The sequence below is a fragment of the Calypte anna genome, chromosome 4A, assembly GCF_003957555.1.
Source record: "Calypte anna isolate BGI_N300 chromosome 4A, bCalAnn1_v1.p, whole genome shotgun sequence".
NCBI classification, from domain to species: domain Eukaryota; kingdom Metazoa; phylum Chordata; class Aves; order Apodiformes; family Trochilidae; genus Calypte; species Calypte anna.
The window spans coordinates 6,716,264-6,743,734 of NC_044248.1; the positions used below are offsets into that span (position 1 = coordinate 6,716,264).

Below are 27,471 nucleotides of genomic sequence, written 5' to 3' on the forward strand. Positions count from 1 at the left end.
GTGCTTGTGACTCTTGTATGTTCCAAATCCATTGTAACAGCAACCAGTTTACTTATCAGTGTTCTTACTCAGACACCTTACTAATTATATAACTCTGCTTTCCTAAGAAAACTCCTGGAATTTCCTCCCTCTGATGTGTGAGGGCACTTCTCAGGGCCAGAATTTCCCTCCATTTAGCTAAAACAAACAGGAGCTTTCTCTTTGAAAGTATTTCAGCATCATGACATAACTTTCCTTCCTCCTGTTAATAATTGCAGGGCTCCCCAGAGGAAAGTGTCAGTAACACTATTTCCTTCCCAATTCCAAAAAAGATACAATGTCCACATAGCTGGTGAGATTAGATTAGAGGAACCTGAATTGTTGGTTCCATGCTTTCATTCTTCAGGCAGCAGCCTCATGAATGTCTTATTTCACCTCACTTGGGATCTTGAGCCACCTTTCCCACCTCTCTGCATCATCAGGGCAGAGGATACAGAAGCTGCCAAAAAAGCCCCCACCGAAAGACACGAACTGCAGTGGTTACTGCCCTTGCTGAGAGTTCTGAAGGATGGGGTACAAGCACAGGAGCAGGTACAGGAGGACAGGTTCCCTCCCTCTTGGTGTTTACCATGTGGTTTAAAACATGAGAAGGAAAAACCCACGCAGCATCCCAGGGCACAAGGATGGAGGAGGCAGCAATGCCAAGGATTCCTGGTCAGCTGCTCTGTGTCCCAAACTTGAGCTGCTCCACTTGGACATTTTATTTTATTAATAAGTGAATGAATAAAATCAGCTGGCTCTCTCTGTTATTCACCCACACCACAGCAGAGGGGATTGATAGCTTGTAGATGTGTTTTTGAGGAGATATGGAGAAAGTGTCCTTCCAGATTAATTCAAGGACAGCACTCTAAGGAGTCTGTTGCCCATTTTTCAAGTGTTCCTATGTTTATTTACTGAAACAACAGGAGTAATATGATATCATAAATCTTTTAAAAATTGAAATAGTAGTGCCAGTCTTGAAAGATTAATAATAAGGAACGCCTTTTAGAGTGTGCTCATGGAAATGTAATATGAATGATTAGTGTTTTTGAACATTAGAATTACAGTGTGTAATTGTAATGTTATAGCAGCCATATAGAAGCCAGTGATCCCTTAATGGAATACATTGTGAATTTAATTATTTACATGGAAAAATTGAGGCTGATACAGTCACTGAGTGATAGACCTACTGTTTCCTACAGCCTGCAAGGGTTATGAAGGAGCAGCATCCCTATCTATGCACATACACTCAGTCCATGTTTGTTATTTAGTTTTCAATTCTACCTTCCAGTTGATATCCTTTGTGCTGTAGAAAAACCCAGAATGGCTTTTAGGCTCTCTTCCTGCAAGGCTTAATGTAGGTGCCAACATTTGTTGAGTGAGAATTTTGCTTGCAGGAGAGCAGTGCCTGTGTCAGAGGCTGAGGTTTGTTCTTCAGGCAGGGAGGGAGGAGACCCCACTAGAAGAATCAGCTGGGCACACAGAGTGCCTTGAGCCCTGTATTTCTTCTGCAGTTGGGGTTTCACAATTATTTGGCAGGAGCACATCCAGGAAAAACATGCTTTAAAATATGTATATGTGTTTGGGAGACACTTTTCCTTATAGTGGATTCACTTAGGAGAAAAATAGCTCTTTTCTTAATGTTGGTAACATTAAAAGGATAGTTTCAGTCAAAAGCAAAATATAGAATCACAGAATGGTTTGGGTTGGAAAGGACCTTAAAGATCACCAACCCCCCCCTGTATGGGCAGAGACACCTCCCACTAGAGCAGCTTGCACAAGGCATCATCCAACCTGGCCTTGAACACTTCCAGGACATCACTCCCCTTCACAGAAGGCAGAATCATGGAGATTTAGTATCTCTGTGGTGGTAATTTTCCCTGGAAGTGTTTGCCCCTGCCTCTTGCAGGGCTTCTCAGCTTCTCAGGGATGCAGGTGCACATCTCTGTGCCTCCCAGCCCAGCTGAGGGGTTTTACACACCCAGGCTGGGTTCAGAGCCCCTGCCCTAGTCCAGAGGTTTCTCTTGCTCCTGTGAACAATTGATTTCAATAGCAAAAGGAAGAAAGAAGGAGAATTTTTAAAATCCTCTAAGCCCCACTTGAGGGACTCATAGTAAAACTATCAGACAGAATTCAGCCAAGCAGAAATCCCTGCTCTGCTAAAGCCCCAGCCCCCAGAAGGTGAGGGATGGAAAGATCAGGATGGAGGTGGGCTTGTAGGATGCCCTGTGCTCCCCGTTGCTTGGCTCTCACCACCAGCACTGACCTGTGCTGTTACACATCATTAATGTTAAAAAACTGAGCAGCTAAGCAAATTGAGCTGTAAGTGACCCACACCTAAACTACAGGCTTCTCTATCTGCTGGGAAAAAAAACCAAAAAAACCTTGTAATCCAGTGGAACCCTCATTCCAAAAAAATCCTGGTGTGTCTTTTGCATGCAAGGAACTGCAAATGCACTGTGTAAGAGCACATTTGTTAACACAGTTTATTGGCACACCTATTGGCAAAGCATACATAAAATACAGTTGTATTGTATAACACACTGACTCACTGGGTCTTTACATGATGAGTTGAACATATTAATAGGTAAATGAAAAAAAAATTAGTTTCTTTTATAAAGTTTCACATAAATACACCAGAATTTAAAAAAAAAAAAAAAAAGTAAAACAAAAATATGGTTTGAGGGCTTTACAAAAATATTATACAAGAAATATACTATGAAAAGAAATAACAACAAAGTCAACTCAGATACAATAATAAAAACACAAAAGTTTTAGATTTATTAAGCTGCCCACAAAGTTAATGGATTACATGGCTTTAAAATATCTGGATCCACAGCAATTTTACAAAGCATAAACTCTCATAGGACTGAGTGTCTTTTTCCACATAAAAATATTTCTCATGTCTTTGATGAAAAAAAGACATTTCTTGTTTCAGCATTTTTATTAAACGATGGAAAGAGTATCTACTGCATCAGCTAAAGGGAAATTAAAAATGCTGGATCCTTTAAATGGTTAACTGATGAAAGAAAAGTTAAAGAAAGAAAAAAAGTTAAATTACTTTTCCTTAAAAGATTTTTTTTTTCTGAAACAAGAAATTTCAGGTGCAAGTTGAAAAGCAGAAAATATATTACAATTGTAAAAAGTTTTACATAGTTACCATAATGAGATCCTGAGCACTGATGACTTGTTAAATATGGCCATTGTTTGATGAGGAAAAAAACAACCCCTTCCAATAAAATGCATTGTCTGAAATTTGCCATGAGATGCTATTTAATTTTCAATTATTTTAATTGAGGTCAGTGCCAGTATCATGTTGTGTGTGAATGCTTCCAAGAAATGTATATGGAAGCATATACAAGAGTTTTCCCTAATTAAAAAAGAATCAGATCGCTTTAGTTTAGAAATAAATACAGTATCTGTTGAAAGGTGTTTTTTAAAACTTTTTTTTTTTTGAAGAATGCTGTGAAACAGTAATTAATAACCCACTGGCAGACATAGCAGTGGGTCCTGCTGCAGAATAACCTATTGGGAAGCCTGTGGTGTGGGGTTTTCAGATTTAGTCTCCTGGTTAGCAGGAGGTTTGCTGTTCCACGGGCTGTTATTTCCCAGTGCAGGTGAATTGTTGAAATCTTCTTCATCATCCATGCCATTTGCTGCATCATACTGTGTATTCTCTAATCTAGTGATAAGCCTTTCGTCTTCATCCCCAAATTCGCCTCCCATCAGAGTTGGTTCTCCTACCACCATCACATCCTGTGAACAGCACCCAATATTTGTTATATGGAAACCTTGAGAGAGAAAAAATCAACTTAAAAAAATCATGTTAGAAAATTTGCATCTCTTAACTTTGTGACATTTGAACAACAGAGTTAAAAGTTCCTGCGCAGTAGGAAGCAGGAGACAGGCTGACAATTTACTTCTAACTTAAACATCTCTCTAGCTGCATGCTCATGGCTCTGGATCTCAAACCCCAGAACTGCAAAGCAGGTAAACTGATAAATAGTTAAGGTTTTAGGAAAAATAAGCAGGCTGTAACACTGCCTTTAAACTCCTGCTTGAAATATTTAGCCTTTATCCAGTAATTCTTTCCTGAACCACTTTATCTGGAAAGGCACCAGGGTGCACCTCAGTTGCAGTTTGGCAATATGTATACTTTAAAAGTAGTTTAAAGGAAACCACATTTCTTATCCTCAGACTTCTCAGCACTCTAATAAAGATGGTAACTCTCTTATCCATAGCCAGCCAAGCTCTTTTACGCATCCAATATACTTGACATTCTGCTACTTAATTATGGTAATTAATTTAGGTAAAGTTTTCGATAAAAACAATGTTCACACTGATTTGACAATTTGCATAGCTAATTAAGTCATTAGCAAAAACCTGCTGATTGCCAACAAGCCCTGAATTTACCATCTGTTATTTCATGGTGCCTGTCACCTAACTCCATGTAGGCAACCCTGCTGCCAATCTGTGCAGTAAGAGGACCAATCTGTCCAGCTGGTACCGTAAAAGGAAGATGAAGAGTGCTAATTATAATTACACTGATGAAGCTAGTAGTCATCAAAAACTGAAGCATGCAAGAAAGAAAGAATCCATCTAATCACTGCTTTAAATACAAATTGTCCTTCCATGAAAACAAGTAAACCGCCCACTGTACTCCAGTGCATCAGACATTTGCTGCAAAAACCCTACCCAGCATGGGATAGAAAGGTGCAAACTTGAGATTGGAAAGCAAAGGTGCAAAAGCCAGAGAGCTTGCTTGCTCTCTCTCTGTTCAAAGGAGAATCAGGCTGCTGTGCTACTGGCTACAGAAATGAGTGGGATGCATCTTTTCATGCAGCTCAGGTGGCAGGGCATCAGCTAGTGTCTGGTAAAAGTGCAGTAATTCCAGATGTCTAGCTCTGTACCTGCTGATTTAACAAGCCCTTCCAAGAGTCCTAGCAAACAACAGATTCATATTTTAAAGGATCTGTTCCTCCTTATGAATGTAAAAGCATTTGCACTAAACAAACAGAAGACAAATGTTTGCATTCAATAAGGCTTCTCTTTAATCAGGTATGTACTTCCTTCACCCTGAAACAATACAAATTATTGCCTGTAGGTATTTACAGTTTTTTTACATCCCTCGGCAAAGGCTGACATGCTACAGAAGAATTTTTATATCACATTTTCAGCCCGTGCTGAGAGAAAAATTTGTGAGTAGATGGCAACTGTTACCTGATTTCTAATTTATATTGTCTGTAGTTTGTCACTTCTTATATCCATAAAATATCTGGTTAAATAAATCTCACATACAGCTTTGCAACAGAGAAGTTTAAAAGACAGAGGTGTTTAGAACCAGTTTATTCCAATTTATTTTGTCCCTCTAAATGACAATGTACAGTGTGCACTACTGAACCAGACCTGATCCCAGGGTACTGCAAGAGCATTAATGACAAGAGAGACCTGGCAGAGGACAGCAAGTTGGTTTTGAGCGTGCAATGTGATACAGCAGGCAAAAAAGGACCACAGTGGTTGAAATACAGAACTCAGAGACTGGCAACAGTTCCTCTTATTTCACCTCTCCTGAGTATGGACCTCAAGTTCTCCCTGTTGCCATGCTAGCAAGAGGTCAGCAACTTGGATGAGATTTAGAGAAGCACATCAAAAGTAACCCTGGGACTACAACAGCTGGCTGGGGAGACCACATGAAAGAATTAAATATCTCTTACATCCACCAAATAATTGGGAGGGGTAAATATGCTCAACAGCTGCAACTGCTGAAAGGAAGAGGATCGCTTTAGGCCGATCCGATGAGAGGGAAATTAGGGTGCTAAGATGACATTAAGTAAATGAAAATGTAACAACCCCCCCTCTGCTAAACCAGTATTTCTGTTCCTGAGAACCACAGACTGATGATTACTGACCCCACTGAAACTGTGCTAGCTTTGCTGCTCAGGTCACCTAACACTGAGCTGGGAAAAAATCTCAGCCTGTGGTAGGAAACATTCGTGTACCAGCAGGGAGCTACTTGATGACATTGTAAGTATTTCCATCTCTAATTTCTCAGGTTCTTTGCAAATATTATTCCTTTAACATAATGACACCCACGGAGAGGACAGTTTGCACTTGTATTTATCTCCATGCTATTGAGTCCCCCTCTCTGTCTCCTTGGGAATTAAACTACAGTTATACGGAGGTTAGTGGAGTTTCCCCTCATTCTATTTAAAAGGTAGATATCACAGCATTAGTTACAGGACGTTAAAAAAAAAAAAAAAAAAAAAAAGAAAGAAAGGAAAAAAAAAAGATATATACTCTTGACAATCCTGCCACTTATAGTTATGTCAGGTTAAAAATAGTGTCTCAGGAAGCACACATGCTGGTTCCTCCCCAGAGAGGATTCTGCTCCTCAGACTGCAAGCTGAAGACCCCACCGAGTGCACCCCATTGAACCTCCACTCACTAATTCCCGTGCAATGACCACCAACCTCTGAGGAGGACTGGAAGTGACTCCTTTTAGAGCCCCTCAATGCTTCTCCTTAAATTGGCCAGTGGGGGTCACTGCTGTTGAATGACACAAGGCTCCATCCCTCCCAGGGTTGAGGCTGCAGCTCTGGAGTGCTCCTAGCTCCTGCTCATGGAGTGAGAAGCAGAATCCAAGAATTAAACCCTAGTCTCTTGCATTGCAGCACACACTGCTATGGCCTAGTTATGGTAGCATATATATTTTGACTGGATTAGTTTAAAGAGAAGAGAAAAAAAAAAAAAAAAAAGATTTAGACTGTAGTCACTCAATCTTATTAATTTACGCCGTGATTAGAAACAACATTTTTGGTCAAGGAATGTCTCGTGATAGTAAAATATGGTTGCAGTGAAGCACTGTAAATAAAGCAGTGGATGTTTTACATTATTTGATAGAAATGTGTTATTTAATAATATAACCACAAAAGCAGCTTTCATGTATAGCATACCTTCCACCCTGAAATAACCCTAATTGCCACCCAGTCTTAAACTGACACATAGAAACTAAACACAGAGATCACTTCAAACACAACTCAAATGCAAGCACTTCTGTTTTACAGATTGGACATTTACATCTTCCTAATACCTAGCCTCAATTTTAGTTCTGCTGTGTAACTGAACTTTTAAATTTGGGATTTTAATGATCATCTGATGGCTAAACAATCTCTTACTGGAGTCTGGAGGTATAAAAGTGTGGTGAGCCATGTGAAAAAAAAAATCCTCATCCTTACACCTGCCATCTTTGCTGCTGCTGTTAACACTTAGCCCCACTCGTGGGGATTAGTTTGTATCTGAAATGTCACAGTCCCTAGAAGTAGAAAAACAGTGCTTCCCAAGCCTGATATAATTAAAACAATTAAAACTGCCTGAAACTATCAAGTATACTGTCCAAGCAAGCCTCATGCTCCAAGGATTGAAAGCTGCACTTGTTTTAGCAGCCAGCACACCTCTAAGTGCTAAATCAAAAGAAGGGTCTTTCCTTCCTTCTTTTCCTTTCTTCCTTCCTAATTGTGTTAGTGATGATTATTTTTATAATTGACTTCTTAGCTCCTTGCCACAAAAGTTATTAGTGACTGAGAGCCCCACTGCTGACAACACTCACCATGCTCACACCTGCAAGACCAAAACCGAACTCACATTGGTGTTAAAATGATCTATAGAAACAGAATTAATATTTTAACTAGGTTTCAGAGTAAACAGTTTCTAGAAGAACAAATCTATCTGCCATCTCATCATAGCTGTCTCTGTTAGCTTGACATCCTGGTCTTGCTTAGAATACTCTTCCTAAAGTGCAACAACTGGAACCCAATTTGTTCTCTCTCATCTCCTTATGTCTAAATATCAGATTCTGATTTGCACAGTTCTGAGACATGGGGTGATTTCTGACACTAATCCTCTGGCCCTGGAACTGTAGCTCTGGTACTACAACATCCATTACAAAACCTCCTAAATCTACCCCCTGTTTCTGAAACAAGTGAAAGATTGTACTGCTCCCTTCCACACTAGCTGGTTTATTTATGGATTTGGCTTTTGAGGAGCTTACAGAGAACTACAAAGAGAGAGATTATTGAAGTATGTAACTCACTTAAAGAGTGCAAGGAGGCTCTAATTAAGGCTCTGGATGTAACAAAGCACATTTGATTTACTTAGTGGCATGTAGTGATGCTTTATTCTTTCAAACACAAATGATATTCCACTGGGTTCATGGTTACAGTGTTACACTCAACAGGATCTTCATTAGTCTATGAAAGCAAAATCCACCTATTAATTTCTATGGTTATGACTGGGAGCAGCCTAGAGCAACAGTTCTTAGGATTTGTGAGAGTTGTGCATTGTTGGCCAATTTCCAAATTCAAAGAGATGGAAATAGAGAAGTGTGCACTGGCTTTATTAACCTTCAAACAAAGTGCTACTTAAGTGACATGGCATTGTTTTAACTACACTTAATGGAAAGTGATATTTTTCTGATGTGGCTGTATGGAGTCCTTCCGATCATCTTGCATTTACCTGTAACCCACTGATCACAGCGTACAGGTGACTGCTCTGCATACAGGGGCCTGAGCTTGCAGAAAGTTGTATTTGAAACACAAGAATATGAAAAATGCAAAGGAATAGGATTCCAGCCAGTAAAGAGGCTTGAAAGCTGAGAAAAGACTTGGGAAAACACTGTACACAGCTTCAAATATTAGAGGAAACTTCTACTCTGTAAATGACAAGGCAACAACAGATCCAAACTAATAACTAATTGCTTTGAAATCATGGAAAGACTGACACTAGAAAGGTGAGTTTCCTAGGAACTGAAGAAGTCTTGCCCATCTTTGCTCTTTGTTTAGAGGAAAGAAGAATTTGGTAATACCAGTTTCTGCACAAGGGGTTAACATTTCTTCCCAAGATCAGAGGTGATCAAGAACATCAACAAATCTAAGAAGAGTTCAGATCAGCTGATTTAAGACAGCTGAGCAAGCTACAGTTTTTGGGCCCCCCATCCACATTCTTTAAGCACTACACACTAGCCAATGCATTTGTGGAAAGCACTGATCAAGCCTGTACCCTTGAGAGCCTCAGAGAAGGAAACTTTTGGTGAGAAAAATGGTTTAGTAGTTGTGCTATTGAAGTGGCTTTAGCTGCACTTGGTTCTATTTCCAGCACCCTACTGTATGTTGCCTCAGCACCTGATTCGGGTCAGAAGCATCACTGGAGAAGCAATAGGCCAACCTAGGCATGAGGGGTGCAGTGCAATGGTGTAGCACATGTAGTTAATTATATTTGCTGTAGAATGTAGGAAATATGTAGAAAACATGTAACATAAAGAAAAGGTGTTAAACAGGGGACTGGGGCAGGAAGAGAGACTGAAGGTCTGCAATTGGTACCATGAGAAATCAGAGAAACCACTGTTTTTCCCACTGTTAGAAGGGTAAATTAGTGTAATAAAATGCAGGCAACTGTCAGAAGGGGAAAACTTTGTATTTTATTTAGCAGGGATGAGAGAGTACAAAAAATAGAGATACGAGGACAGACTGAGAGTGACACTTTTCTAACTACTGATGAGAGGGAAGATGCACACCCACTCACTGGCAGAGCCCCTTAAGATGCTTTTGAGGTTTGTGTTATTGGAGATGTATCAGAATGTGTCAGCACAGTCAAAGTGCTAATAAATTTAAGGCAACACAAAGGGCATAAATTGTTCTGGTTGATCAGGCCCCAGCAACAGAACTTCAGGGTTCAACACCAACCTGACCCACAAGTGGAAATCCAACTGTGTCCTTTCAGGTTCTGAGCTTGGCTGAATTGTCAGTACTGTCTCTGCCTGAAGAAGTGATTAAAAAACTAAGCAGGTAGAGGAAATGGTACAACCTCATGTTACTGAAGAGCTGAGAAAGCCTCAAGCTCATTGGCCAAAGTTTGCTTAACCCTTTGTATTCAGATGAAGATCTGGAAGGAGCTCTGGGGAAAATGAAAAATCTCTCTGAAGTTTCAAGCTTTGTCATAGCTGATGGTTCTCCAAGTGCTTTCCAGTCACTGTCCTGAACATGGAATGTTTGCTTCTCAAGACATGAAGACCTCACTAAAGGAACATAAATTAATGGGATAGGTCATAAATGTGGATGAGAAATAGGGTAAGTTAAGAATTGCCATAGTGTACAGAGCATTGCTGTAGGAGTAAAACTCAATAATTATTAGTGTCCTAAAACAAGAAATATTACATAGAATAGAAACTGGGGAAACATTCTCTAAGCAGGATTAATTTGCTATCAAAGAGAAACGAGCACAGGAGCAGAAGTGACAGGAAATTAGGAGTTAGATTCTATTATGGTGGAGAGACTGTCTTTTTTGGCTGGAAAAAACTCCCAGGAGAAAAAGAAACAGCTGGAGCACATGAATTCATATTAATCCAGGTTTGGTAGAGACATGAGCTCATTGTTGGGATTCTCCAGAGAGGAAGGTGGGAAAAATGGAACTGCAACTAGCTCTGCTATGTGAGTCATTTGGGCAGAAGATGCAGTGATTTCATTCCTCTTCTCTAGTCATGAGAGGGAAAATGCTTTTAACACTGAAAATGAATTATTTCAGTAGTTTTTGTCTACTGAACAGGAAAGTCCCATTCATAGAAAGCTCTGTGGCCAAACTTTTAGTTAAAAACAGAAATTATGTTTGAGGATATCTTGTGTCCTGTTGCATGTAAGGGAAACCAAACTTTAACTGCTGACTGATTTGCTTTAATGTAAAGTTAAGAGAAAGAAACAGGATAAAATTACTGCTACCTACAGCTAACTTCAGAAATCAATGGGCCCACTTCAAAGAATCCATCTTTTTGAAGAAATATGGTAACATCTCTCTATTTAACTGAAAAGCGTTGAATGGCTTCACACCAAAATATCCTCCTGCTAAAATTATTTTGAGTTCTGTCTACTCTACAGTGTAGCCCAACCATCACTTCCATCTGGTTTGCTATCTTTGCTGTGGGGAAGATGGAAAGAGCTGTTAGTGTGTCAAACCAAACAGCTCAGCATCTTCCACTGTGCAAAGAGAAAGGAGAAGAGTCCTAAAAACAGAACGTGATCCTCCATGGATAAGAGGTTGGACCATCTTGCTGCTCTGGTGCAGAGAGCAAAGGATGTTGAAAAGAATTCAGCATGCAGCATTTTGAAAGTCAATGAAGACTAAAAATCCATCCCTCATGCCATAATAAACATCACCATTATGTCTCAGGTCCACAACTATCACCTCTGTCAGGAAGAGTTACCTTGACTACTTCATCAGGAATAGCTTTTCAGTACCCAAAGTCAGTCTGAATACTGATGGGAGTAATAGGAACTATCAAAAAGCTCAATCCCATTCCAACATACGGGCACACGTGGCTACCATTGGAGCCAACAGAAGCTCTCTCCAGAGAGGCAGAGGGTGAGATTCTGGTCCTACTTAGAGACAATAGGAAACTAGTTGATTGCTCAATTTTACTATTTTACTCAATTTTACTCTTTTTTTCCTCAAATTTGGTTGATTAAGGCATTTTCTGGCAGACACAGTCAGTGTGGCAGTAGCCCCTGCCACCAGGGGATCAGGTAGCTGGCCTTCTGACTGCTTTGTGCTGCCAGGAAAACCCAGAGATGCCTATATTAGGGAAAGAATCTGACTCCAGGGATGAGAGCCACATGAAAACTTTCATATGACAAGGAGAAAATATGAGTTTAAAGTACTGAAGCCCCAAGCTTCTGTAAGCTCACGGATTGCTGAATTAGTCGCTAAACAAAAATCTTCATTTCATTTCACTGGTGTCAGTCTACTATTTTTTATCTGGATATCCAAGCTTCCTAGGAAGTGCCTGCTTGGTGCTGACAAAAGGCCTATGTAGTTTGTTAGGCTTCTGAAGAGACCTAGTCCTTTCCTAGCCACTGATCAGAAATCCAATAAAATTCCCTGTGTGTTATTCCTAAGATACCACTTTCCAGTTCCTGTAATATCAAATTAATTTCCTTAGCTGTAAAATGCACAGGTTACCTCCTTATTGACTAAAGTACAATTTGTCACAATTTGGGGTGTGAATACCCCTATCTTGTGGACAAGGCAATAAATGTGGTTACTGAAGTGCTGGTACAGTTCTGGAAATGACTTGGTGTTGGGATGTCAACAATTACAGCTAGGAGGATGGATAAGCTGAGACTCACATTCCAGGGGATCTACCTGCTGCAAGTGGAGTGGCTGGGGATAGAAAGAACCTATTCAATTAATTATATTCATAATCTGTGCCACTGAAGCATCTGAACCCAGCACCAGCTAGAGGTACTAACATAGTAAGAACCAGCATTCTGCTCATGTCCTGTTCCAGAGAGCTTCACTTAGCACCTGGCAGAGGGATGTCTGCAAGACTTGTGCTATATCTAAAAGTGTAAGACCTATTCTGAGTCCCACCACCAGTGGAAGGGCTACCGCTGACAAGAAAAGAGTGCTGGCTCAGGCCTTGAAAACATCACATCTGGTGCTCAGCACACCCTTGCTTGGGGGTCACTGGTGAAAGCTGCCCTGCAGAAAGGCTTCTTCACATCTCTCCATTAATTCCCCAGCTTCCACAGCACCCTCTGCAAGATTGCCTTTTGCCTGGGACAGTTTAGGCTCAAGAATGCACCTTCTTTACAACGCAAGGAAAGAATGAAACCACCATAAGTGATTCAGGCCTAAAAGGAAAGTGAGACTTACAGGTACCTGACTTGATAGACTCAGGTTTGCAGCCGCTGACTTTTTCTTGCTGTTGGTGCTGTTTGCGTTGTTCCCAGCACTGCTGTTGGAAGTGCTGCTGGTAGAGTTTTTTCTTTTTCTCCGTTTGGTTGTTGGTTGTCTTGTGGGTTCTGCTGTAATAAAATGGCAAGAAGGAAAGCAAATGGCAGATATTGTAAAGGATGTGCTAAGACGACCCAGAGGCAGAAGCGCTGTAACATTTTTCCATCTAGTTTTAAGTTTCTGTGTTTACTACTGGTTTTGCTAGTGATAGTAGGACTGGATTTAAAATACAAACTGTAGAATAATATGAAGATCCAAACCAATGGAATCTGCTTTCAGTTTTGCATAAGGTACTAATGAAGCTTACTCTCCCAGCAATATCTATAAAGATATTTGAAAGCATTTTACCAACAGGACTATCATGATAGCTATCCCAATGCTCAAAGTGCCTGTGCAGCCTGTAACCCATAAAGAAACAGTGCTAAAGAAAAAATCCTGGTCTTATTTTACTGTAGGGCACAGCCTCAGTTGCCCCAAGGAGAGGCTAGAGGTAGTTTTTTTTTAAAGGTAGTTTTCTGCTGCCTTCCATGCAGAGTACGAGCTCCTGCCATGGGAGCTCCTTCTAACACTGATGTGGGCTTCATCTTTAAATCTGCCACTCCCCAAGGGACGTGTTGGAGCATGCTGGATGCCATCACTCTGTGAGCCTTCCAAACTCAGACTGAGTCAGGATAATTACAGAACTCTGCATAAATTGGAAGAGAACAGAGAGGCAATTGTACGTTCCAAAATTTGGCCTGAGCGCCCATGTGAATAGCCTTAGAGACACAAATCTTAAATAATCTGAAAAAAGATAGAATTATTATTTTGAGGTGTAAGAGGAAGAAGATTAAGTCCAGGCCTGCAAATAGCATTATATTAATCTCAAAGACAATTAATTATGAATTGTAGCTGTAATTTCAGAGTCACAGCAGGAAGCTGAATTACACAAACGATGAATTCTAATGGAGCCAGTAGGCATTTTGCATTCCATCTACACATATTTTTGTACTAAATTATACCCTAGTCATAGTGAAACCATCTGAATGTGCACAACTATAAATCAGTTGGGTCAGACTGAAATCATAAAACATCAGAATAATTTTCAGTCTTACTTTTGGAGCAGTGCTAATACTTATTACTTTCCTTTGTAGGTAAATTTGCAGTAAATTTTCCCATTGTTTCTATACTAATTTAACTATAAAATAAGTAAAACATTGGAAGTGAAACATACCTGGTGGGGCCACCATTCTCTGCCATTTTTGAAACAAACAAGTCTTCAAGCAGTCTCGAGGACTTAGATTGTAAGTTTTGTGTCTTGACATCAGTTCTTGCATTGGCTCCAGTATTACGCACAACTGGAAGAGAAAGTCAGAATGGAATTAATTCATCTAAGCAAAGGCTCTGTTCATCAGTATTTACATAGCTGGAGAGCATTTTCTTGGGTTTTTCTTACCCTTGCCAACAGAATATGCCTTGTACAGCTCAGTTTAATCTGCACTGGGACTGCAGGATCAAAATTCTGAACTGAGAAATGTTCTACTCACTATTTGCTTTCTTAAATATTAAAAATAAATAAACAGAGAAGAACACAGAAAAAATTCAATTCTGTTCTTATGGACTACAGAGATTTCCATAAGACCTGAAAGTTTTCATGCTTGATTGCCAAAGCTGCCAAGATGGATTAATTAACAAAATGCCTGTGTCAAGTTATCATTCCCATTGAGCAAAAAGTATACTCAGTGATCTTCTGACCTGCCCCACTCTACAGTGAAGACTTATCATAAATGAGGGTTGTAAACATGATATTTTATCCTGCATGCAAAATAATTCCAGTAATTTTGTTTCATTCTTGTTCTGAGAACTAAACACTGTACGAATGACATGTCCAAGAAAAAACAGAAGCTTGTCTTGTCTGTCAGCTTGAATGCCCTATTATTGAAGCTGGGTATTTCAGAAAACATGGAATTTCAAGAAAACCCCTTCCTTAAACAGTCTTATATACTTTCTATCTGCTCACTGAGTAATTAAAATCACTTTTCACCACTTTTTGCTCCTATTAGCACTGCAGCTCTAGCATAAGAGCACAGCGAGCTGCTTTCTGTTCCCTCCTGTTTATCACCACACAATCATTTCCAGTCAGTTAAACCTTGTGCAAAGCCACAAAAGACTACAGGATTGCACCCAGTTAATGGAGGGCTTACTCTCACTTACAGGATCCTTGCTTTTTGGTTATCCTACAGAAGAACTAAAAACTTAGGTTTACACTTCAGTTCCACCTGAAATTTGCAGGGCTGGCACATAGATGGAAAAGGCTCTTTGCTTGCCAGCTGAGCACTGATAAGGCAATAGCTGACACAGAATAAACCTGGAACCTGCACACAATTTTTAGTCACTTTTCAAAGCAGAATTGCATTTAGAAGCAGGGGAAATTTTGGCTTTTTTAACCAATGGATTTAAGGCAAGTTGGTCGAATTATTAGAAGTTAAAATGGCAACTACAGAAAGGCATAACTTAAGCTGAGTCTTGGTTTGAATAATTTACTTAATTTTAGCAAGACGTGCTGAAGGAGAACCATGGGTTTATTGAAGCAGGCAATGTTTTCCATCCATGCTTTTACAAATCTGTTAGATGCGTGGCAAATTCCTTTCTCTGGGCTGCAGAACAGATCTATGTTTACTCCGTTCTCCCCATGTGTGCCCCACTCTCCATATAAATAGGGATGCAAAATATGCAGGGAAAATAGCTAGAAGGGAGCTTTCATAAGGACTAAGAGATTAATTCAGCATTTAAATATTACTGTATATTGGCACTGCCTTTTGATGAGCCTTTCATTAACAGCAGTTAAACCAGATAACATAAAGCAGCATGGAGAATGAAGAACTTCAGTATGAGGAATTATTTTTTTCCAACTGCAGGAATTGAATCTGCAGTTGCCTTATTGACTTTTTTTTTTTTTTCATTGACTATTTAACATATATTTTTTGTAGATAAATGTCTGCAAGGTAATCTAATAGTCAGAGAACCACCATCACACTGCACTTTGGGCTCAGATTTTCCTCTGGTTCAATATTCTATCAAAAATTAAGAGAATCAGGTCCTACAGTACATGCAGGATCCAGTTTATGCTGTGAAAGAGGTGTTGCATTTTGAGTTCTTGCTCAATTTATTCCAAAAGCTGCAAGCATTTGCTCAGGTTTTTTTGTGTGCGTGTTAGAGAGAAATTCCTGATCATAAGTGACACCATTGCTTGGTTCTCAAAAGTCTGGGGTTGTAGGGCTGCCTAAATTGTCTCATTATAAGCAGATAGTAACAAGCATGAAAAAAGATAGATGGGATAATTCTTAACAAACTAATTTGCCCAAACAGATAACTACACTCACACTCATACTAGAAGTATGTAAATAGACATGTAAGGTCTTCCAAGATTTCCTTAGGGACACTTTATTCATGACATATTTACTCCTCCATAAATATCTGCTATTGGCAACAAAGAGAATACTTCTTTTTTATCATCTGGCAAAGGTGTTTCCTATTCTACATTAACACCCAGAATGACACAGTCCTTGGTGCCTGTGGATATCTGACTGCTAATGCCTTCTACAATCTCTTTCATCTCATGCTCAAGATTAGAACTGAATATGGACACAAAATTCAGCAATGCCCAATGGATCTCACACACAGGGAGTCAAAATAGCAAGTCCCAAGTTCCTCTGTATCAGGGGCTCAGCTCCTGGATATCTGAGAGCTGTATGGACTGGTATGAATTCCTCTTCTGGTTCTGGAAGTGGGGAATTCTCAACCATTTTTCCCTCTAAAGACTGCAAACACTCAGGTCAGCTTTAGGAACCAGGAGAGCTTTGCAGTGACAAGTCCATTTCAAATGTATCTAACTCACATGAATTGGGCACCAATGTAAAATGAGCTGGATTACTGATGATTGATATTAAACCTCACAATCTTTTTCAGTGACCTTGGAGACCTATTTGAAACCTGCAATGACTCAAACCCAAATTTCCAAAAGAGGCAAAGATTGTGGTCCAGTTATCTGATGTCTGAGGAATCTGGCAATCCTTAGCTTGGTTTCTGCAAAGAGCTGGATTGAAAATGTGGGGACAAGAGAGACTTAAGAGCTAAGCTGGCCCAAACCACCTCTGTCTTTACCTGCTAGTAAGCAGGGTAACTGGAAGTTTGGTTTGACTGCATCATTTTACAAAGTGACTTCATAAAACAAAGCTAACAAAATGTTTTACATACTCTTACATTCACTGGCATGTAGAAGCCTGAGGCTCAGACTCCCTATTCCCCCCAAATCACCCAATCTCTGTGAGATGCCTTTCCAAAATATCTATTTTAATATTTTTTTCAAGCACTGGATAATAATAAAATGTACAAGTCTTTAGTAATGGTAGTGTTACTAGTAGTATTTGGAACACCAACAAAAATGATCTCTTCTACAAACATTTTCTGACAAGCTCAGAATCAGTCACCCCGTAAAATACCCTGAAGACTTCAAGACTTCAGTGCAGTGACAATGTCTGATCATGGAAATGATTTCTACATTTCTAGGGAACCAAAACCTCTAATGGCAAAGCTTGACAAGACACAGTTAAGACATTTTCAAGCTCCATGGTTAGGCAACACAAAAAGTGGGACTTATTTGTCCACACATAGGTGTCCAGTGCCACCTGAAATGCCCCAGGTTATCCTGGATCTCATCCAGATGATCTCTCCTGCTGTCCCAGGAGGATGTTGATGTTGATGCTGATGTTTCAGGCAACAGAAGGTGTCTTAAGTGTGTGGGCAACCAAACAAAGCTCAAAATTAAAAGAAAAATTATGCTTCTTATCTTTTAAGACATAGTTGGAAGAAAGCAGAGCATAACATAGCCTATCCTTTCTCTGCAGCACTAAAACCTCCTGAAGGAGGCTATTAGAATTAGTTTATTAGAATTAGTTTAGAATTAGTTTATTGCTTATTAGAATTAGTTTCCAGTCGGATTTTCTTATCTGAACTCAAAACAGTACCTGAGCATTACTGCAGAACCACTGCTGTTGCTTTGTGTTATAGCTGTGAGATGGATCCACTGCTGGAGATGAACACAGAACGTTACAGGGACAGAAGTCATGGAAATGAAAAGTTTCTATTTGTGTGTACCCAGCACACACTGGGCACAGTTTGGTGCTGCAGAGAATGTCAGTGAGTTTCATATGGATCCTATGGACAATTCATCAATTACAGGATCAAATGGAGAAAATGGTAATTTTATACCCTGAGACACCTTGAGGCTCAGGGAACTAAAGCAGGGAACATAATAAAGCAGTTTTGTATTTTCATGGTGGTTTTTTGTTGTGTTTTTTTGTTTGGGGTTTTTTTGTGGTTGGTTTTTTTTGTTTGTTTGTGTTCGTTTTTTTGTTAGTAAAACATCTGGAAGAATTTGATTTATTTTATTAGATTATTTTTATTTTATTTATTTTATTAGAGGGGAAGACTAGCATTTATAGGCTTCAGAAAACAGTCTGTTTTAAGAAGGGAAATATATGAGGAGACACTGGAGGCACTGCAGACAGGAGGATATGGATCCATACATAATTCCCTGTAATACTCCAGTTACCAGCAGAGCCAAAATCACACTTCATACCAAAACCTGTTTTCATAGGCAAGGGGTCACATCCAGTTCTGAGATCACTCCAGTCACACCAAGAATGGTTTTAGCTCTGATTTTCATTCTACCACCAAGTTCCTATTCTATTTAGAAAATAGAGATCCATTCTAACAGCAGGGAAGGGTAACAGAATGATGCAAAAGCTCTCTTTCCCCTTACTTCTCATACCATCAGCTAATGTGTTCTATTGCTGATTTCATTAGCAATTTCTCCTGTAAAAATTTTTACAATTCCAGGGCTTGTTTGCTGTGGGTGAAGCTGCTGCTGGTTCTGAGCTGCAGGTGGCAGAGCAAACCCAGCTAACAGCTCCCAGCCTGGGAGCACAAAAGGATTGCAGCCTTGCAAGATTCCAATGGCTTCTGCATTTTCTAGGGAATTCAATGGGACTCCAGGCTTTCAAGACTCCTCCAAGACCACCTACCAATTTATTTAAAGCACAAAATGCACCTGGTCTGTGCTGCAACCACCGAGACCCAATCTCTACCCAAATAATCCAGTTTTGAGAACTTTATCTTCCCATGGCTATCACTTTGGAGAAGCAAAAACTTTCACTTGCCACAATGAAAAGAAATGAAGTTCTCTAAAATTTGCATGTAGATGACACTTAAAATATATAAGTACATATATAAGAATAATGTTACATTAGTTTGGGTTGGTTTTTTTGAACAAAATCAGCAAAGAGACCAACAGCAATGAGAGAGCACCCTGAAGTTTCACTGAAGTTTAGTTTGGACACGTTGATGCTTGCAGCTTCTGCTGGTTGAACACCCATATAAGCAGCTTGAAAACTATGGAAACTGGTGCATGGTACAAGCTCATAGAGATTTACAACCTTCCCTAAAAGTGACAAAAATCATTTGACTGCTCTGTTAGGCACTGTCTAATGTTCAGGTAGGGCTTTGACACTGAAGGTATACCAGGAATACACAGCACAGCTATGAAGGAGTCCAGTGTTCCCTTTTAAACCTCACTTGTTTTATCCTCCACAAAGACTTTGGGTTACTAAAAACCAAATCTGAGCACAGTGACACTTTACCTCTAAGATGAAACTCAGTGTCCTCTCTGCATGCCCTAAGTGTGCTCCAGAATGGCTCCAAGTTAACACTCCCAGGGAAATTCTGCCCCCAGTGAAACTTCTGGGAAAGGACTTCAGGCATGTGGGATTTCTGAAAAGATCTGAAATGTCCTTGCATGCTGATCTGTGGACATCCACAGAGAGATATTTGCAGATGCTACGTTACTGATACATCTGTGATAGAGGTAGTGACATATTCTGGATGTTTTTCAGCCCCTAGGAAAAAGGGCTGAAACCTGACTTCAGGAGGGATGTCAAAGCCCTGTACAGGTACCCTGCACCCTCAGCACCCATGCACTGCAGCACCCATGCTTTGCTGCAGCCCCCAGTCGTGTTCATCCTTTGGTGTCAGAAACAGGGAAGGTTTATAGCAGAGTTTAAGTCTCCCTGCCTGTCCTTGTTTTTCAAAATTAATGTAAGAATCATTCCTCTGCAGAACAGAGGGAGGAATGAACATTTCCTAGGAACATATTGCTGCTTCTTTCACTGGCTGGCTTGCAATTCACTGCTGAAAATAGCTTGTGTTTTTCAAGAATCACACAGAACATTTTAATCTTAAAAACTGTCTTTGTTTTCCATTAAAAATGTGGAGATATAAATGAGAATATTTAGTTTGTTGGCTTTTGATTTTGGTTTTTTTTTTAATGAACCAAAACGAAATGAGGGAGGGGGTTTACAGATTTGTTTTTCTGGAGGAGATTGCTTTTGTTTTGTTCTAAGCTCTTGCCCTGTATGTCAAGTCAAATAGGAGTCTCTTCCATCAATGCATTTCAGTGGATCAACTATATCCATGCTTCTTCCTCTCATGATAAACTCTAAGCCAAAATAAGTTGGTTTGAGATTCACATCACTCAAGGTCTGCTCCCTGCTTTCACTTTTTGAAGAGCCACTGCGTGCTCCTGCTGTGATGTTCATTGTACATCCCATGTAATGACTTACATGGAATAAATAAATTACCCACTTGGAAATTTCACAGTACTTAGTGCAGCAAGCAGCAGAACCAGTAACCACTTGGATTTAAATTATAAAAGTAGTTTTTTTAACCTCACTGTTCAAAATCCAGCCTTCTCAGGCTCATTTATTTTAGTGAAAACTTAGATGAATGTTTGGGACAGAATGAAAAGGCAGCTCTTAACCCCAATAACTTAAGTAGTTCAATACCATGGAGTAATCCCTGACTTGTTTACTGTGACTACTGTTCTCTCTGAATTTCCAATTCCTTCTGTACCAAGGATTTTTAAATTGGCAGTGTATAAGGAGATTGAAGTCCTTGGTTTTGCTACATAGGTAGTGAACAATAAAAAGCTTTTGGAATCCAAAAGGAGGTGGGAAACTGCTTGGAAATGTGCTATAGGCATATTTACTGCATTTACTCCTAAATTAAATACATTTCCTTTAAACAGATTGGAATAAAGAGGTTTGAAAACTGTCTCTTAGATGCATTTCTTTAGGCTCTGACTTAAAACCTGATTGAGATGAACATAATCACACCTCTCAAAGAAATTGTTTTAGGCTAGTTCAGGGCTCAGCAAGACAGCACTGAATCAGCTTGAACTTGGCTCATATTTTAAGCATGTCTCCAGTATCATATGGAGTGGATATTTTGTGTTAGCTTTAAAAAATGCAGAAACTCATTCTGCAGCATAAGAGCAGATAGTAAGAGCAGATTTTGGGACTAATTCTATAACATGAGATTTAATGGATCTGGGGTATACTGAGCAGCCATCACTCCACACTGGAGAAAGTTCCATGCTCTGTTGGTACTCACCATACCAAGTCAAAAAATATTTATACTTCAAATCACCCAAGAAGCCAGGAATTAGGATTTCCATCTTTTCATTTGCAATATTAATGATCATTAGCATCTACAGCTTTTTATTTATTATTTATACAATACCAGAGATATACACGGGTATTTTATAAACTACTCAGCCCCTCATTCTGAAGAGACTCCTATCTCAACTAGATGAGAGGGAAAATCCTAAGCCAAGAGTAATTTGGCAACAGTAAGGTATGCACATGAAAACAACAATTTCATGTAGCTATCTACAAGGCCCTTGAGGACAACTGATATATATTTAAATGGTCCTCATGGGTTGTCACTTGAAAATATGGCTGGTTTGCTATGCAGATTGCTCGCCACCACATTAAGCAAAAATGTCACTCATTTCATTGATAATTTGGTTATTTAGGCAACAATATCAAATCAATTCTGCCACAAGGCTTCTGGAATTTCACTGTTTCTTCCCTGTGTGCTGCCAAGCCTGCAAGATGCAGCGGGATGATACCCAACCACTGAATCTCTGTGCTAGATTTGCTAGTAAATACTCAGCACTCTGTAGTGTTTATTCATCCTCTGCTCTGCCCTGAATGCCAGTCTAGGACTCTCCAGCTTCTCACTAACACCCAGAGGTAGCAAATGATTTCTCAGTAATGCAGTATTCAGCTTCTCAATTGCTCCCAAGCTACGCAGCTCATCATGTTTTTACACTGCTCTGTATCTGCAGCCATTTCAATTCCAAGCAACAGTGAGAATGGAAAGCAGCAGCATTCATTTCTGGTAAGGCTAAGCTTCAGAAAAAATGGTATTTTTTTCAGGCAAATACTATGAGTAGATTGGAAATGGAAGCAGTTCTTAGCACAGCTATCACTAGCACTGCAGCTTATTCTCATTAGTGTGATGGACTCCAGTTTAATTTCTTCCTCTCCCTCCTCCCTTCTTCCTTTTTTCTTTTTAACATATCAGCCAGATAACAGCTCCCACCAGTGCCCTCCCCTCCATGTGCTCTGGAGCCATGCAGGGGGCTGTGGAAACTTCACTGGTTCTTGTGGCCATAAATCCTGTTCTTTTGGGTGGTGACATCAGTGAGAGCATCAAACCCTTGTGTTTGGCTGGCAAGGAACACAACCTCCTTTACAATTCAAAAAAGCTTCTCCCTCCCTCCCTGCATCCCACCTAGGACTTCAAGTTTTCAATCCCTGCAGTATTCCCATACCAGCAAAAGGGCTCTGGGTGCAACACTGGGTAACCAGAAAACACCCCTGTAAATGTCCTTGTTTTGCAGAACTGCTTCTAAAATGCTTTGAAGACAGCTGAGCACACTCTCCCCCTCTCCTCCCTCATCTGAGGGCCAGCTTAGCATTCATATTGTACCAAACTAAGCATTTCTTATGCTGGATGTGAGCATTCTCAGTGAAATCTTTAGTTCCCATTCAGGGAATGGTGTGAAGCAGCTTGGAGACCCCATGTAATGACTGCTGAGCTGGACAGATGTGCTCTCCTTTCCCTATCTGCAGGGAAGCACTCATGCTGGAGTTGCATTTGTGGAGATGAGTTTGACATCTGCCTTATTTAGTTATCATTTTGGCACCACGCTCATCATTACAGCATGTGCTGGAATGAATTCTGTTTCACAATACTCTTAAGCATTAAAAAAAAAAATGTTTGAGACCTCCCAGTCCTTTGATAAACCTCTCCCCTCGGATTAGTCAGAAAAAGTAGCTCTTTTTACATTCCTTCTGATTTTGCCTAATCTTTCTATTGAGATCTGTAGTTTAGAAAGAGCTCTATTGTTTGTATTTTTGTTTCTCTCTTTGAAGTCTTAATACTGTTTTTTAACAGATTTTTTTTGACTCCGCAAGAACTCTGCAACTTTAAATTGTTCACTCTTCCTCTCATTACCCAGCCATTAAAAGAATGTCCTTTATATAGATGCTCTTTTTCCTATTCACCCTCCATACAATGGGGAGATGTTTTGAAAAACCCTTCCTTCAACAGCCTCACACAAGTCTAACAAATTTTTAATATTGTTTGCACCAGCTGGGCTCCTGCCTCTTCCTGCTTCCTGCCCCAAAGTGAACAGGGAAGGTTATCTGGCTCCTGCTTCCCTGATGACAAACCAGGCAAACTGAGGGCAGTTGGTTTCAACAACATGAATTGATATTCCCAGAATCCCAATGGCAGCTGCAAACCACATCCCACTGCTATTTGTATTTTTAGCTAATGAAAACAAAAGGACCTGCAGGAGAAGTCTCATCTTCCTCCTGATGGGCTTAGTTCTGAAGGTTGGGAAAACCCAGAAACTCAATAATTCACCATCTAACTCTTCCTCATGGACCTCCTGGTGCAATCTGGCCTCAGCCAGTGATTGTTTGGTGTTTTCTGCAATGTTTTCTGACCTGCTGGAGCCTTCTCCTTCAGCAGAGGTCCCAATTGCAGGAAGGGATCAATACATCAAATCACAAGCCTGTATCATAACAGAGTCTTGTACCCCCCATCATATTATCTGAACCTTCTCTCATAATCATCTCTACATTCATTGATCAATAAACAAGATTTGTGTCTTACACATCTCAGATCAGAATTAAGGTCTTGAATGATTTTAAGAGTGACCATAAGATTTACCTTTGTAATTGAATTTAATATTAGTGTTAAACTATATTGCAAAGTCCACCACGTTGACTGCATGATATGGTCCTTTATACTGCACTTTGTATTATGCTGTGTATTAGTTTTGGAGAGCTTGTCAGGAAAAAGTTAAATTTTAATGTAAATTAGAACTGATTTCAGCATATACTGGATTTGGATGGAATTCCACCATTATGTGGGGGTTAAGGATGGTTTGTAGTAACTAAGAGAAGCAGCTAAGCCATTTGGACCAAATATTTTTTGCTTGAGCCTTGTCCTGTGAAATTACCTCCCCTTTTTTACATCCAATTATATGTAATTTGACACAGAAACCCAATAGCTATTGTTTTACCTCACTGTTTTGCTGGCCTGCTGCAAAGCACATGATATTTGAAAGCTTTCTTAATTTCATTTTCTGTAGATAGCTCAAAAATCATAACTTACAATTTAGTCCCATTTCATTATTCTTGCCTCTGCTCCTAACACAATCAGCAATTTTATTTTTTACAGAGGGCCAAGTGAAGAACCAACAAGGGTGACTTCAGAAATTGTTCTGACTTCAGAAGAACTTTGCTCTTCTCTTATTCTTTGCCAAGTGCAGCTACATAATGATCAGAATTCCTTAAAAATCCACCACCATGGTCAGTCCAAGCAGTATCTTTAGGAAACAGCATCGGAAAGGTCTATTTCCCTGTTTGCCATCTCCCATCCCTATCATGTGTGATGTTGCTGCATGACATTTCCTTCCTCTCCTTTTCTCCAAAGGCAAACGAGCTCCTATTCAGCAGTTCTGAGTCAAACCCTAACACCTGATATTTCTGATATGCAAACTGTTGGCTTTTCCTATCTGTGCAACAATGAGACCTTATCAGTTTTGCCACTTTCCATTCTGACTATGAAATGCATCCACTATCACTCCTCACCTGTGTCCCTGGCAGCTCCCTTAGGTTCAGATAAGATCTGCTATGTTGTTTGTCTTGTTCAAACTCCTGCTGGTCCAGAACAAATCACAGCATTATAAAAAGGATCAGGAGAGTAGGGGCTGCATTTGGAGGCTGACAATTTGCAGTCTGCAGCTGTGTTACAACTTGGAATTAAGTTGAGGAATGCTTTCAGGGTGAAGTGCTCTGCAGACAGCAAATCCTGCCTGAAAGATACTGAAAGCAGAACAATAGGAGAGGCTGTGCCTGCCCAAAATACAAGTCTAAAAATTTAGTGGAGTGGTTGAAGTTTTAGTTTAGCATTTTTTTGAGGCTACTTCAAAAACTGTGCCACAGATGAAGGTGTTCTTTATATTGAAAAACAAACCAGCACCTTCAGCTTTGGTTTTTACAAATTCACTTTTGTACATTGCACTATTTCCAGGTTTCCCTTGACAAGAAATCAGCTTTCCTTCATACAGGAGCTACACATGAAGATTCATACAAGCTGAGGCAATACCACAACTCTGATTCAGCTTTCAGACTAACATGTACATAGCAACTCTAATCTTATTTACAACCATGCCAAAAGAAAGCTTTTTCCAGAGTATAAGCAGCCAGCTCCTCTGTGCCACGAATCTCAGCTCCCATCCATATAAAATCCTCTTGTTTCTATACTGCAGCTCAAGCACAAATGCAGTGTTTTTCACATAACCAGTTCTATTTTTAGCCTGAATTGTAGGAAGTCTGCAGCATTAATAAATGGAAGAGAAGTACAGAGCTACACGGCATGGTAATGTGCCAGTGCAAAAGCTGCCTTGGCCTTTAGCCAGTGAGCTGTGGTTAGATGTTAGAGTGATGAAAGTAAAAACACTACTTATAAATGGAATGATTAATAAGCTGACAAACTTCCACGCATGTATTTCAGACTTTCTGAGTGCCAGCCGTACTAATGCCTAAATATTTTCTGTTTTATTACTGATATCTCTCAGTTTGAAGCCTAGATAAATAGATATGAATGTGTGTTTTTGTGTATGCAATTGTGTTTTGCTTAATTTTGTGTACAAGTAAAAAGGAACAATGGAAGAAGATGATGATGCTTCATAAGGCAGAGCTCGACATAGAAAAAAGGGAATAAAGAAGGAGCTTTTCTTTACAAACTAATAAAGCAACTCCTCTAAACACTAAACCCATTGTTTCATCATTTTCTCTCCTATTGATTCTGCAATTCCCTTGTTTGGTACCAAAAATTATGAAAGCAAAAATCCTCCAGAGCTGTTACACAGAGGACAAAAGTTCACAGTTCTTACAGGGACACAGAGTCTTCTGTAATCTCTCCACTTCTCACCCAATACACAAAACTTGTGTTAGGCTGTGGACAGATGGATGTTTATATAAAAGACCTTGTGCCTCAATAAAATTCCATTTTGGGGTTATATAAAAACAGCAATTACTGGAAAATGGAACTTTTTAATTAAACGTATTCGAAGAAAGTAGGGATTAATGACTCTAAAGTAGAAAGTATTTAATGCTTGCAGTCATAGATCATCCACCAGTGAAGCTGCATTATCACTATCTGGCAACAATGCTTTTAAGTATTGATAGTGAGTGTCTTAATAATGCTTAAACTGATTTCATAACAATATAATTAGTATCACAACTGATGAATACTATACCTATTTTTAAAATAACATTTTAATAAACTCAATTCACAGCAACATCCTCAAAATAAATAAGGATACACTTTGGATTAGGTTAGTTGCCCCTTGGCTCAGTGAATTGTGGATAAGATACATTCTGAATCTTTTTAATAATGCTGATGGAGTAGGGTACACTTCCTGATAATTGCCCCAGAAAGGTAATAACTGCCCATCTGATTTTCAGACTTTACAGTAAAGAAGGAAATGATTACTTTGCACATCAATTAAATACAGGCAATAAAACAGAAGCAAAATTATTTAGTGGTTCTGAAATCGAGCCTGCAAAGATCAGAGCCTGGCTCGTGCTCATCTTAAAAATCAAGCTCTAACTCTGTACCTTACGTGGATCAAATACTATATGATGAGTATAAAAACCCACACACAAAAGGCAAAAAGGAAAAAAAAAAAAAAAGACACCAACATTAGGTTTTGTTTTTCTGTTACGAATTCTATTCAGGTACAGCCAAATCAATACTTTTCCTCTGACTGTACACTGTGTACCTGAGTTGTTCTCTCAGGATCTATACACAAAACAGAGATGGGATTTAGGTGGGTGGATCTGAGAGCCAGGTGGGGGTACAAACACCCCAGCATGCCTGGCTCCTGCTGCCCAGGACAACTGCATCTGGCAGCACTGGGGGGCACTGGGTGACAATGGTGTTGCCTTACAGCACCCGCCTGCAGAAGAGCTCAGTGGTGTGGGGATGCTGTGGACATAATCCCTGGGGAAATACAGTTAATGTCCCCCCCAAAAAGGGAAAAAAGTAAAAAAGGGAAAAAAGGGAGAAAAGGGAGAAAAGGGGAAAACGGGGGAAAAAGGGAGAAAGGGGAGAAAGGGGAGAAAGGGGAAAAGGGGGAAAAGGAGGAAAAGGGGAAAAAGGGGAAAAAAGGGAAAAAGGGGAAAAAGGGGAGAAAGGGAAAAAAAA

The 27,471-nt window shown here is 39.8% G+C and overlaps 1 protein-coding gene across 9 annotated transcripts in view; it reads right to left on the reverse strand.

The window, feature by feature from the left end:
* Positions 1 to 2,490: 2,490 nt before the first annotated feature.
* LDB2 (LIM domain binding 2) overlaps positions 2,491 to 27,471 on the reverse strand; it is a 212,977-nt gene continuing 187,996 nt past the window's right edge. For 3 of the 9 annotated variants that reach the window (XM_030450154.1, XM_030450153.1, XM_008495571.2), the window contains 3 exons: positions 14,012 to 14,135; positions 12,718 to 12,869; positions 2,491 to 3,774 (listed from right to left, as the gene is read on the reverse strand). In XM_030450154.1, the coding sequence (XP_030306014.1) occupies positions 3,544 to 3,774; positions 12,718 to 12,869; positions 14,012 to 14,135 (507 nt within the window). In that variant the 3' untranslated portion in view covers positions 2,491 to 3,543. Of the gene's footprint in view, positions 3,810 to 6,488; positions 6,632 to 12,717; positions 12,870 to 14,011; positions 14,136 to 27,471 lie in introns of all 9 variants that reach the window. The other 6 variants (XM_030450156.1, XM_030450155.1, XM_008495587.2 and 3 more) reach the window with 6 other exon arrangements.